Source organism: Rhea pennata, chromosome 7 (assembly GCF_028389875.1).
Source record: "Rhea pennata isolate bPtePen1 chromosome 7, bPtePen1.pri, whole genome shotgun sequence".
Classification (NCBI taxonomy): Eukaryota; Metazoa; Chordata; class Aves; order Rheiformes; family Rheidae; genus Rhea; species Rhea pennata.
The window spans coordinates 35,907,802-35,922,244 of NC_084669.1; the positions used below are offsets into that span (position 1 = coordinate 35,907,802).

The 14,443-nt window shown below is 39.0% G+C and overlaps 1 protein-coding gene across 1 annotated transcript; it reads left to right on the forward strand.

The window, feature by feature from the left end:
* The first annotated feature begins 13 nt into the window (after nucleotides 1-13).
* Nucleotides 14-14,025, forward strand: KIFBP (kinesin family binding protein). The gene is made up of 7 exons (XM_062580290.1): nucleotides 14-358; nucleotides 951-1,049; nucleotides 5,540-5,619; nucleotides 5,737-5,920; nucleotides 6,886-6,970; nucleotides 9,437-9,546; nucleotides 10,241-14,025. Exons 1-7 carry the CDS (start codon nucleotides 14-16, stop codon nucleotides 11,117-11,119), a joined length of 1,782 nt encoding a protein of 593 aa, XP_062436274.1. The 3' UTR covers nucleotides 11,120-14,025.
* The last annotated feature ends 418 nt before the right edge of the window (nucleotides 14,026-14,443 follow it).

Here is a 14,443-nt window from a genome sequence, read left to right on the forward strand (position 1 = left end):
CGGCGGCGGGAAGATGGCGGCGGGCGGCGGGTGGGCGGCGGCGTGCGAGAAGTTCCGCCGGGCGCGGGCGCTGTCGGCCGTGGAGTCGCGGCGGGACCCGGAGACGGAGCCGTACCGCTCCAAGTACGCCGCGCGGGCGCTGCTGGAGGAGGTGAAGCAGCTGCTGAGCGGCGGCGAGGCGGGCGGCGAGGCGGGGCTGCGGGCCGTGCGGCGCGCCGTGCTGGAGTACGAGCTGGGCGTCAACCACGCGGACACGGAGGAGCTGTCGGCCGGCGAGGAGCACCTGGCGCGCTGCGCGCGGCTCCTGCAGCCGCACCGCCTCTCCCGCGCCGCCGTCGCGCTCTGCGTGCAGGCCCAGGTGCGTGCGGCGCGGGCTGCTCCCGCCGCGGCGGCGGGGCGGGGGGGGGGGGGGCGCGTTGGTTCTTCCTGCCGTCGCCCCGTGCGCGTCCCTGCGCTGCGCGGAGCCGCTCCGCTGATCGGAAGCGTCGTGCTGCGTGGTGCTTCCCCTTGAGGCTAACGAAGTGGGTGGAACTGGACGGGGGGCGGCGTTGGCCTCTAGCTTTTCTGAAGTTGTGTTCTCTGGAGTTCTCTAATTCCGTGGTGGTTCTTAGGATACTGCTTATGGTTTAAATTTTGCATGAATCAGATGCAGAGCTATGTGGAAAAAACTTCTTATTTGAACACACAGGTCCTAATTTAGCAGAGTAAGCACAAAAGATCACAGTTTAAGTGAGGTGGGTTTTGTATGAATTTGCCTGTGTTTGAGAGCCCTCCTCTTAAACCAACTTGAGATAAATTGGATGAGTCAAATTTTGCCCTCTAGCTCCACTGTACTAGAATAACATATATACCAGGATGAAGACTGACACATTGTTTGGCGAAAGTGTGTAAATGTAAATTGAACATAACAGGAACTATTCCTCCCCCCCCCTTTTTTTTTTTTTGTTTAGAACAGTCTCGGCATCCTGTGGTCTGAAAGGGATGAAATCAAAACTGCACAATCGTACTTGGAATCCGCAGAAGCCTTGTATAATCAATACATGAAAGAGGTACTGTGTTCATTAACATCTTGGCATATCTTTCTTTACACATAAATGACACTCTTGCTGTTTGTTTGACAGCAGCATCTAGTGACTATGTTGAGTTATGTTGAGTTCTCTTGAACAGAGAAAGCTATTGATTGCCCTGAAGACTGCTTTTTTTACAGAGATTTTCAAGCTTTCATCTTCCGGGAGACGTTTCATGTGACACAGTAATCTTTGAAAAACGTCTCGGTGAAACTTGAGTTTCTGAGCTCTGTGCTGGTTGCTCTGTTACTTTTGAAAGCTGATGTGGTAAGTACTGCCAGCACAGGAGGAAGTGGTACTTGCTAATTTCAGAATGGGTTTATTCAGAAAAATAATTTTGCTCAAAAATAACAATTGAAAGCTTTTTAAGTTGTTAATCCAAAACTAAAGCCAGGTAGAATTTGGCTCTTAATTAAGACTGTTCTTAACCTTATTTTGGAAATGTAGTAAAGCATCCAACCGTTGCTTTCAGCAAGAAATGGAAATAGAACTGTATAGTGTTTGCCATGGGTTTGCTCTGACTGTTTGGTATTGTATTAGAGGCAAAATAGTTCAGTTCCATTTCAAAAAGACAGTTATACAAACAAACAAACCCTTCATGCATTTTAAACAACCTTTCGAGCTGTTAGTTCTGGCCTGTATTAACAGACTCCCTTTAGCCTGACTTTCTTTACACACACTGCCAAGCTGTTCCTATGCCGATTGCCTCAGGGACAATTTCTAAACAAACTAAAAATGTGTGTCCTTAGAAAAAAGGAGCTGCTGTATTCTGTGTTTCAGGACAGCCATAAAGGTTGGACAGAACCTAGTTTCATGAAATTACAGTTCGGAATTTACGTTAACTTAGTTTAGAGCACAGATCATTCTCAGGAAAGTTTTACAATAGGTCATTCCTTACCAGTCAGTTCCTGCTGCAGCATAGTCTTTGTAGCCATGATAGCTTAATATTATTAGAGAAATAATGGATCTGGAGAAAACACTTGTACTGAAAAGCTTGTCCATGTATTTTCCACCCTCTTCATCACTTGATCTAAGTAAAGATACTATATCTCTCTACAGACTTTCTCCTTAATTAATTCTGGATGTTCATTTTTTGCTTCTTACACCCAGCAAAGCTTGTTTATGCTTTTGGGTTCCCCAACATCACTAAAAGATTCTGGCTCTTGCCTCAGACATTATGAAATTGAACTGATATTATCTTAATATTTCCACAGATTAAATAATGCTGTCAAATACTTCACATTTTAACTTTGAATTTAGCTGAAACGGTTAATTTTTGGTAGAGTTACCCGTATGTGTTGTTAGGTAATGGCTACTGAATGTTCCTCCTGGGGCTTTGCTGCCTGGTTAAGGGATATGAACATGATTATCATAATCCCACTTTAGATTGCTTGTCACATTTTTATCACTTCTATTTATTTATTGCTTATATATCAGGACATTATGTAGTCAAACATAGTTGTATCTAAAGGTTGGGATTTTTTTATAGGAACTACAGCGAAAGACTGTTTTTGTGGTAGCTTTATTGTGCTTCTGTCAAGTTTCCCTGAAAAGACAGAACTGAGGAAAGCTGAAAGGATCAGTTTGAGAAGGCTGTTTAAGGGGCTAATTTAACATTCAGTTGACATTTGAGATGATATATATGCAAATACATGAATCATTATTGAAAAATACTAATTCCCAACTTAATTTGGCATAATCTGCAAAGAAAAAAAAAAAAGAGGAGGAGAGGAAACAGCTTGTCTTGCTGCTTACGGCTTGTAAATACAGAGTTCCTTGTGAGAGTGTTGGAACTTTGTTAGCATTTGTACAACCATGTCAACATATGTCATTCACAGACTATACAAATAAGAGTATGTTTCTTAGCATTCTCCATTTTTAGGTTATCAGGAAGCATTCCCATCTGGGAACCTTTAGTAGACTGTTAAATAACTGAGACACTTTCCTGGCACCAGATTTAATTGTTTACTTACTGGCTGTAGCTACCTTACAAGTTGGGAGGCTTATTATTATTACTAATAATAATAATAATCCCTAAAGCAAGTAGAGCAAAACCAAGGATCTTATAAGAAAACATTATTTTGGGAAGACTTAAAAGATCCTTTTGCTTTCTGCTCCTGAATGCTTTGAGTCTGCATTGGTAATTCCTTTCTAGAACTCATCAGTTATTGTAATGACATCTTGGTGTTAGGAAAGCTGTTTAATGTAGTACAGTGAAAATTTGTGAGTGCTAAACTCCTATGAGCAGGAATTTGGGCTAATGAAAGTCTGCTTGTAAGAGGGGAGTTGCAGAGCTCTTTCTCAGCATGGTTAAAGGCATAAGGCTCTAGAGGAGGGTTTTATTCACAGATCGATCATCAGAAGATTGATCTGTGAATAAAAGAAGGAGAAATGGGTCTTAGTCTAGCATATCAGTTGTTTTTTCTTCATTAGTGTCAGGAATATCACCTCTAGTCTTGTCAGAGTATACTGCAAATCATGTTGGAAGGTCTGAGAGTATATATTATAGGCCTTTGTATCTCTACAGAAAACAAGGTGGGGGATTATGAAGTCAGGTCTTGAAAACTAATGAGATATAAACAAAAAAGCTCAAAGTTTAAAAGATGGTCTAAGAATCTACATTTTTCTGGTATGTTTAGCTTCCCCACCTACTATCACGTTAATTTATCACATCTGTTTTCAGAACCACTTTAATATGAACAAAATATTTTCATTAAAAAAAAAAGGTGTGCCCCGCAGGATTTTTTTTATGAGAACAAATAAGAGAACATCTTTACTTGCCTTTCAAGCGAATGTGTTCTCTGCCCCCACTCCTGTCCCTCTCATCTTACGAGAGATATTTCTCTGCGCTGCTTTTTGTTTGTCACCTGATTATCTCTTGGTCTAGGAAAGAAATAGCAGTAGAAAGACTTGTATTCAATTTGTATTCCTGTTCTTACCTGAAGTATAAAGAACAACTTGAATGTGTCAATCATGTTTTATATAAATTTTATCTTGATTCATAGTTCTTCAGACTCTTAGAGCTTTGGGAGCAGTGTTTTGTTTTGTCTGTTGATGCTCTTACCTTGGAAAGAGGATAGTACAGAAAAAGATACGTGCTGTGCACCTAGAGATCTGGTTTCTGTGTTTTCCCATAGGATTCTGAGATCTTTTGGACAAATCAATCTGTGCCCAGGTTGGCTAATTCTTTACATGCAGATGGTGATTCCAGTTGTATTTTGTAATGTATTTTAAGGTCAATAGATGGAAATAAAAGAGAATTAAGTACCCATATAGAAGCTATTATCAGCTGAAGTTTTTGTCTTTATGATCTAGCAATTATCCTGCATACTTAAAGTAGCAAGCAAGGTAGCATACTCAGCTGGGCTGTGCTGCTAATAGACATTGTTCAGGATGCAATGTGTAAGACAAAAAAGCCACCTTAGAAATACACCTTTAACTGAGGTGTTTTGGAATTGGTGTCTGAAATCGTACACAATTACAAAGGAAATTAGATATGCACAGACAAACAAAACTTTGCCCTAAGTGGCGTTAATCTATTGGACTGTCCAGTTTGGCTGACTGTAACTCTTGTTTATTGGTAGTTGTTCTAAGGCAAGGTTGAACAGAGCATTACTGAAAGATGTATAGTTATTGTTCTTCTGGGTTTATCTCGGAAAATGTTGTCTTAGAGTGACCAAAAAGAAATTTAAATTCAGAGTGACTTCCTATAAGTTGCTTCCTATATGTCTTACCTTCAGCTCTTCTTATATGAGGAAAAATAAACTATTTGGTGTTTATCTATAAAAATGTATCTGTATGAGGATTCGCTTGATTTTAAAAAACAAAAAAGTCCTTCTGAATGAAATAGTTTGCATCATTAACTGCTTGCCTATGGATACTACCTTATATCAAGAGAGAGAGTAATTTTCCTCCTCCAAAGACGTATTTACTCAAATATATGGATGAGACAATGATCTCACCAGCCTATAAATAAAGGGACTCATTTGACAGTGGCATTTCACTTTGGCAAGAGTAGCCTTTACAGCAGGTCGGCTAAGTGCTCTCTGCACTTAATGTTGCTGACAGTGCTTCCTGCAGGGTATTTTCTTGTTACTGATTAGTGCAACTGGACAGATATTTCACACTTGAAGATGTGCTTTGTGTTAAATTGATGCTTAAAAAAAATACGATGCAAAAACTGTCATGTTATTGCCCAAGCTAAAGACACGTGATTTAAAAGTACATAAGCAAGAGTCTTCTACAGACTGAAAAACCTTATAATTCTCTGTGCAACTGAGGTACTTTTTCCTTTAAATCTTTGGGTTTTGTGGAATTACATCTATAGCCAACTGTCACATCTCTGGAGCATTATGTGACATTTTGAAGAATTCAGGATTGAAAAATAAGTGGTCTGCAGCCAGGAGAGGGAGCACTGTGTCACAAAACTAAAGCAATGTACCTTACTGGCTATACCCGATACTCTCTTGTAGGATGGAAATCCTCCCTTGGATCCCAGTGAACATTTCATGACAGAAGAAGAAAAACTCACAGACCAAGAAAGATCAAAAAGGTGGGTGCATATCAGTCCAAAAAAACCCTTGGTATGCTGTTGAGAGAATATTTAAGGAAAAAAAAAGATCTAAAGAGGTTGGGTTTTTTTTGTTGTTTGTTTGGGTTTTTTTTCCAGATTTGAGAAGACCTATACTCACACTTTGTATTATCTGGCACAAGTCTACCAACACCTAGAGATGATTGAGAAGGCCGCTCAGTATTGCCATACCACTCTTAAACGACAGCTCGAGTATAGTGGCTACTCCCCGGTAGAATGGGCACTCAATGCTGCTACCTTGTCACAGTATTACCTCTCTAAGGTACTACACTTAATCTTTTTCTGCTGTAGTTATGTTATATAAATGTAGCTATCAAGTAAGATGGTTGTTTAAACAGCTGTTTGAGACAAGGCTCCCTCTTGAGTTAAAAATGTCCTCCTGTAAAACCACAAATTGTTTACTGACATGAAACATCTATTAGATTTTTTCTGAAGTAGATGTAGTGGCTGTGCTTTGCTGTGTTGGTATGATGACAACAGGGGAAGTGAACAGGGGAGTAGATACAAGAAGAGCTCTATAGTTAATAAACATTTCAGTAGCGATGTGTGACATGATGCATGTAAGTAAATTTTAGTAAGTGAAGCTTACCTGCTCTGAATAGCCCAGTGTGTTAGGAAATGCTGCCTTTTTTTTTTTTTTTTTTTTTAAGAGATTTTCATACTCCAGATTATTCAGGTGCTGTTTTCTGATGCTTAAGGGCCTTCTGCAGTACCCACGTCAGTTAATGCTCATTTCAGTAGTAATTTGTAATTTCTGCATCTTTTTTGCTGCATTGGTAGGACCAAATCATTAAATAACACACTGCCGAATATGAGTAAAGGAACCTAAATCTGGCTCATAACATTGACTTGTATGTCCAGCTTGTTCTAACACCCCGTGATACAATCTTTACCATACAGTGTCAGGAAGTGACAGTAGCTTAGATCAGAACAGTGTGGAAATGTTTACAATGTATGTATCTAATATCAAAAGCAAGGGTTGCTATTGCGGTTGTGGTAGAAAGAGGAATGGTTGGTTAGAAAATACTATATTCAATAGTAGATGAAAAAATTGCATCGTTTTTTCCAGTGACCAGGGAAGCATGCTCTCAAGCTTCTCAATCCTGTAATTTCCCTTGTGTTCACATACCTTAACTATCCAAGATGAGGGCTCTAGCCCAGCTGAGAGCAGTAGTGCTTGGGCTGCTCAGGACAAGCGATAAACACTGCCATTTCTGTTCCTCTCAGCAATGCTTTATGGAGTCCCGACACTGTTTAGCAGCAGCCAATGTCATCTTTAGCCAAGCTGGACAGGTTCCATCTGCTGAAGACAGTAAGTTTATATAAAAGTTTTCAATTACATATTGTGAATTAAACATCACTAATATATATGTTAAAAGTGAAGTCTAACAATGATCCAAAGCTTATTCCAATTCTAATTTTTTAAAATCTTTTCTATTAACAATAAGACAGAACAATGTCTTTTAAGCGCTACTGTTACTGCAGCTTGAGATTGGCTATGTGTAAACTGAGGAAAAATGCAAGTGCTTGTTGCAGATGCTTCAGAGAGAGTCAGAAAAGGTTTGTATTTACCATGAAAATGTCATATACTAGAAACTGAAATTTACAGCAGTATGCTTTTCAGTAGTGGGAGCATCTCTATTCACCCACTTGTCCTTGTATATGTACTTAAAACACAGTTTAACCTTGCTTCTAAATGATTGGAGGCAATGATTCAATGAAATGAAACAGATACTTCCTGGCAATAGTTTTAAAAGGATAAGGGAAACTGCAGCTTTTAAAACCCCCAAACTTGGAGAGTACCCATACTGTCTTTTGCACTGGATATTCCAGCCTCATTAATGGTTGTTTTTGAAAGTTTAGGTACCATCCTTGTTATTTTGTGTATTGATGTAAAGGAACAACTTTGTAGTTCAGCATCAAGATCAATAAAGCAAACTTCTAAAGACAGACCACAGTTTTAAGGGCTTGTGGCTATGTGATGACTGTCTGTGCTCAGAATAAATCATCTGTTGTAGATTTAGGCTTTGCTTGTCTACAGCAAAGCTTTTCATATTCCAGGTCTTGGACAACTGAAAGCTTCAAGTGAATAGACCTTAACCTCATGGAGAGTGGGCAAGTATTCAGAGTAGCCTCAGGGTGGGAGTTCAAAACTGACTTTAACCAATATATTCACTGTTTAACTTCTAAGGGTGTGAGCTGTTTAGAATACAAGCTCTTGAATCCATTGATGCTGTTATTTTAGATTAAAATATAACCTCAATGGACACAACTGTTCTATTTAATTGAAGGTCAGTGACAGTACATTAATTTCACTGCTTTTGGTATTTCTTTTAGCCCAGAAATGAAGAACTATTGAGATGCCTTTTCCTGCTATTTAAGTGCTTTGAGGACAATGTCCAAAAGTCGTCTTTTAGTTTACGGAAAACACATGTTTATAGGCTTTCATAGCTAGCTGACAGCACAGTTGTCTGAGTTTATTGATGTTTGTTAAACTAAAAAATGAGGTTAAGTTTTCATTAGGCATGTAGAAACACACAGGCTGTTACGGTGTCTGATTCAGGTTCAAGCCTAGAGGTAGGCTTGAACTTACTTATTAAAGTAGGATAAAAATCCTACTTTAAATTTTGCTTTATAGATTTCTTTTGTCTTTTCGGAGCAGGGCAGTTAACTTCTTTTATCTCTACTTCCTCCCACACTAAGTGAGAGTAGTGATACTTGTATTTGTTTCAATGGAGTGCCTGTTTCTGTTTGCCTTCCTTTTCATGGTACAGAGAGCTGGGCTGGCAACATGAAGGTCACTGTGCATAAAGTTCTAAGTTTCAGAAAGACTAACGTGCACTCAGTGTTACTGTCGTAATACCGACAGTAATTCAGTTTCAGAAGGACTAATTACTCAGTCGGTGCTACTCTCAAGTACATTAATAGGATTCACTCTGGCATGTGAATCTGTGTGTAAAACACAGCTATTTAATAAAGGACCCTTTCTAGCAACAGTTATTCTTAATAAGAACAATTTGATTGGCAGCAATGAAATACATTGAATCTAGTGAATCTGAGTCTGAAGCTTGCCTTTTATTTAGCAGTCAGGAAGTGCTAGCCTCCCCTCATCCTTCAGCTAACTCGCCACCTCCTATTTAGAGACTGGGAAGTTGGTTCTCCTTGGTCCATTTGGTTTCTTGAAACATAATCTCGAGACATCAGCAATGCTAGTTATGACTGTGATATATAGTGGGGAGATTGCAGGGAGAAAAATACAGAAGTTACAGACTAACATGTATTATGTTGTGACAAGGTAGATAAACCACAGGCAGTTTCCCCTAACTTCATTCCTTTTTCTGGTAGCAAGTCTGAGGCCTGTTTTGAGACAAATACCCTGATTATCTTGGGGAACAGCTATGCAGTAACAGAAATTACTTGGCAAGCAGCTGAACCTCGGAAAATAGATCATCCTTCTTCCTTTCAGTTATTACAGAGGGAATTTTTCCAGTCGAACACCTCCAAGATCAGAGTTCTTTTTAAACATATATTATGGTCTGTTTTTTTGAGGAATACATACATGACAAATCCATGCCAATCTATATGGGTTTCTACCACAATGACAGTTAACAGAATTATTATATGAACTAACAAGAAGAGCTTATTTCTATCTCACAGTGAGGAAAAATGAATCCTGATCAATGTAAGTAGCATGTATTCTTTGCATGTAACATGTGAGGTTATTACTGGAATGCTCAAGTTGTCTCAAGCTTTTTATGTATTGATGTCCATTTACTAGGTGAAACAGAGCAAGACCAACAGGACCTTCGACAGAGGAAAGCTGAAATTGCAAGATGCTGGATTAAGTATTGCCTGAATCTTTTGCAAAGTGCTCGGAAATTACTTGAGGTAACTGAAAATTTATGCTGTAACTGCTGTTGTTTAAAAACAAATACAGTCAATTTTGATGTTTGTAGTGGGAATCACTTCATAACTGGTAGCAAATGAGAAACCATTGCCCAACCAATAAGGCAGTAGGTACTTGAAACCTAGTACATGTTTCATAGTATGCTTTGACTTCAATGCAGCACTTAAAAATAAGTACGGATAGGAGATCAGTTCTGTAGCATGATCAGTGCACAGCTTGTATAGAAACTTCACAGATGGCCCTCTTCTCTTTTGTAATTTCTTGTGGCTTGATTTGGCAGATGACTTTTTATTAAACTGATGGTAAGAACATCATCTCAGTTTCATGTGCTGGTATTTTCATTTATGTCAAGTGCTTAACGTTCAGTATGTACTGAAATGCTTTCAGAAGCAGGGTCTTTTGGCTTTTTATATTTATTGTTTTGGCTTTGTTGTTGCACGGGGTAGAGAAACGTAAATGATCTGTCTGTATTTAAATCTTACATTCTCAATTCTGTAAAAATGTAATTTACATGACTTTTAGTGAATATAAGGTTTAATATACCAACATGTCATCTTTTCCGTCTTGTTGCTTATCAGTTTGTATTTGAAAGGTAGCCCTTAATTAAAAAAGCTTCTGCCAAAGTCTTTCTCTTTAACCACATGCATTTTTAATTAATGCATTTTCTCATTTCAGGATAACATAGGAGAGCTGGATCCTGACAGGCAATTGGAACTTAAAGCCCAAAGGAAAAAAGAGGAGGATGAAAAAGAGAATGGCAGGAAAAAAGCTGTCCTTTTTGGGACTAGTGAGATATGTGATTCTGTCTTAGCCATGGAGGAGAAAGTGAGCAGTGCATATCCTTTAGATTTTCAAGAAGCCAGAGAAATCTTCCTAGTGGGTCAGAACTATGTTCAGGAAGCAAAAGAGTTCTTTCAGGTTGATGGTTATGTTACTGACCATATTGAAATTGTTCAGGATCACAGTGCTCTGTTTAAGGTACTTGCTTTCTTTGAAGAAGACTATGAGCGACGTTGCAAAATGCATAAGCGTAGAGTAGACATGCTGGAGCCTCTCTATGCAGACTTGAATCCGCAGTACTATCTGTTGATTAGTAGGCAGCTTCAGTTTGAACTAGCAGACACCTACTATGAGATGATGGATTTAAAGGTAGCTATTGGTAACAGATTAGAAGAGCTAGACTCCCATACAATAAAAAAGATCAATTCTCTAGCGCAGTTAGCAATAAAGTATTATGAACTCTTCTTAGATTCTTTGAGAAACCCAGATAAGGTATTTCCCAAGGAGCTTGAGGAAGACGTTCTTCGCCCTGCCATGGTGGCCAAATTTCATATTGCCCGACTATATGGTAAACTCATTACTTCGGATGGCAAAAAGCAGCTGGAAAATATGCAGACATCATTGGAATATTACACATTTCTGGTAGATTATTGTGAGAAGCATCCAGATGCTGTCCATGCCATTGAAACTGAGCTAGAACTCAGTAAGGAAATGGTGGGTCTTCTTCCAACAAGAATGGAGAGGCTAAGAGCAAAACTGTGTCCATTCATATGAATTCTTTTCTTGAAAGGAAATGTGCGATATTAAAATGATACCTGTCGAAACCAATACTGTAGGACAGCTTCCGTACTGATTAGCAGAACTAAAGTGTCTGCAGTTCAACACTCCCAGCTAGAGCCCGCAGTAATATAACCTTGTGAAAAACTGAGAGCCGTCCAGTTTAGTAGCACACCTACACTAATGGTATAAAATTTAAATGTACATGTGAATGTCCAGCTTGTGGTTTGTATTGCTTGTCCTGTGTGTAAATATAACTTTCCTGCCTTACCTTTCTCCCTTCAGCATATGGTTCGGTTTCCAAATGTAGTGCTGTATGAAAATTGTTTCTTTCAAGGGAATCTGTTGATCTAGGAAAATTTTTCTAAGAAACTTGAGGCATGTTCTTCCAAGTAGGAAACATTTTATCTCTTCTAACCTTTGTCTCCAGTAAATTTTATCCATATGAAGGGAAATTTATGTCACTTCCAGTATTTATTTTATATATTGCTCAGTGTTTTTTTTTTCTCCTAATTAAAACCTAACTGTTGCAGGCTAAATAAATGGACTAGCTTGACTGAATGTTCTTCATAGTCCTTAGAATTCCATTTTCTTGTGTCTTATTAATATATGGTATGTACAACTTTGGCCAGATTAAATAGTTGTGAGATAGTGTTTCCACATGAGTGTCTTCGATAACTGTGAAGACATGTGAGCATCTAAAATACCACAACGGAGAACAAGAAAGCAGTGAACTTTTTTGCTTGTGATAAGAAGAGATACTCTGCTCTTAGTTCATGTTGGTGAGTTCCTGGGGAAAAGGTATTGCGGTCTAGTGTTCGAAACATCTACCAAATATGCTTCTAAAAGATGTGAGATACCGTTGCTGGCTTTTTAGGGAGCCCAGGCACTTTCTCCATTCACAGCTCAACAGGAGCTGCAAGCAGATGCCTGCCTCTGTTGTTCAAGTTGTTGCAGACCCAGTACTGCTCAGGCTGTCTTCAAGATCTACGCGTGTGCCGCTGATTACTGACCTCGCCATTAAAGCCTACAAGAAGCTCTCCTGATTCTCATTAAGGACCTGCCGAAACCTCACTGGCCCTTTAGTCAGGCCTCATTATTCCTGCTCTTACACAAACTGTTACCTTTGCCTTGTTCTTGTCTGCATGTGCTTGCCTATTTACTCTTTATGGAAGATCAGGATGAATTTCTGACACAAACTGTATGCAGATGTGGTCTTTCTTGTGAGCATAGGAGGATTATGAACCAGGACCCAGTACTGTAGGTGGAGTGCGAGCAGAATATACTGCTCAAGTGTACAAATGCTCAGACAGGCCAGGGCTATGGGAAAGTGAAGGGACAGCACTAGGTGATGGGATGTGCAGTAGTGTGCCGCCCAGCGCACCAGCAGTCTTACCACGATCAACTTTGCGGGAAGATTTTTACAGAAGTGTGTGTGTGTGTGTATATATATATATATATATATATATATTTGTAGGGCTTTAAGGGAGGATTGTAAAGTAATTGGATTCTTATGGAATAGTCATGAAAACAAGGGGAAAACAATGTTAGCTTGGGGGAGATGAGGCACGTACAAGCAAGAAAGCATGTATGTTTTGTACGCATGGTAAAAAATCTCTCATTTGCAGAATTCTGTGCAGAAGCGGCTGACTTCCAACCACAAACAAACAAGCCAACAAATGGGTCCTGGAAATGATAGGTAGCAAAACCCAAACTGCATCTGCCTGCATGCACATAGAATAAACGGAGTGATAGTGCATGTGAACCTGTGTGTGCGTTGACTCTTGTCTTACCAAGTAATTGTCCAGCCAGTCTTTGAGAGGCTTTTTTTTCTCTCCAGTATCAGATCTTTAAATTAGTTTTTCCTGTGGCCTGAAGATAGGACTGCTTGCTGTTTCTCAGTAAAACAATTATCAGTTTGCTGCATTTTGTCTGCGACCTTATTTAAAGCAAGTGTGTGTTTTTGCTGTTAATTTGTAATTTGAAAATTAGTTTTTAATAACTTTTATATTTGAATGGAAGAAAGAGAAGCAAGGTTTTTTTCTTTATATACCTTAATAGTCCACCCTTGAGGGCCTTTGAGCAAATTTTTTAAGGCAAGGATTGGCTCATCAGACTTAGTTTACTTGTATTTTAGGGAAAGACTTAAAAACTTAAATGTATAGATTGTGTGCTAACCCAGCATACAGAAGAACTTTAATGTTGTGTGTCTGTGTGTTTTTCCACAAACAGCTAAATCCTACTGTGTCCTTCAAATACTGATCTTAAGGAAATAGTGTTAAAAGTTATTTGCCGGGAGGCAAAGCTGAGTGAAATACATGTCCCTTTTAACAAGAAGTTAGCCTGTGTAAGAGGAACACTCCCTCTTATTAGTCCTTGTTGCCTGTATACACCAAAATTCTAGTAAAAATGCAGAAGACAGGTAAAACTAGGTTTAGACTTGAAAAGGCCTGGAAATAACAGGGAGCTGAGCTTAAACTTTTTGCATGTGAATGTGTGGTTGGTGCTGTGGTTTGGAAACCTCTCACTTTGGAAGATACCCCCAGCATGCTTCAGCTTTGCAGCTGTCCTTTAAAAATGTAAATGGAAACAAATAATTGAAGCAACTTAAACTTCGAAACTTAAATATGGGCAATGCAATGTAAGTACAATAAAGACTTTGTTTACTCTTGATCAAAATCTTGGATCTTCTAGATCAAATACCAAGCTGCTATAAGCTATTGAGCAGACAACCAGTCTACTACTCCTATTAGTTTCTTAAACTTTTGTTTATTTGAAGCTCTATGTGTTTGCAAGCTGGTCTCTTAAATTTAACAATAAGCTCCCTAATCTCCAGAAAGTTACAGAAACCAATGATGTCAGTTTTTCACCTCATAATAAATATTCAAGACTATGATCAACAACGTGTATTTTCTTACTGGAGACGGTACGCCAGCACTTAGCACAGTGCCCATTACATTGTGGTTCTTTCAAAGCAAGCCTGTTGTTTAACGGGAACCATTTGAATAATTCCCATTTGCTCAATGATTTGATAGAAAGAAATATATTGTATGTTAGGAGCGAGGGAGGAGGAGGCTTGCTGGATTAGGCAGCAAAACTCCCTTCAGGAATGCTGAGTTTTAACTGCAAAGTATGTGTGAGATCAGGCATTTATTTCAAAGCCTAATTAAAGATCAGATTCCTGTGAACTCCATTTAACCTGCCTTTTTATTCCTTCTTGTACCTCAAAAATCTTAAAACTAAAAACTACTTTTTGTTGTTCTGTGATCTTTTTTTTTTTTTTTTTTTTTTTTTTTCCCCAGCACAAAGCAGGGAGGTTTA

What these genes read in the sequence shown, in the direction of transcription:
- KIFBP (XM_062580290.1), top strand. Translation starts at nt 14, where the DNA reads ATGGCGGCGGGCGGCGGGTGGGCGGCGGCGTGCGAGAAGTTCCGCCGG. An exon ending in CACAGTATTACCTCTCTAAG is followed by an intron (nt 5,921 to 6,885) that starts GTACTACACTTA and finishes TGTTCCTCTCAG; the next exon opens with CAATGCTTTATGGAGTCCCG. An exon ending in GGTTCCATCTGCTGAAGACA is followed by an intron (nt 6,971 to 9,436) that starts GTAAGTTTATAT and finishes TCCATTTACTAG; the next exon opens with GTGAAACAGAGCAAGACCAA.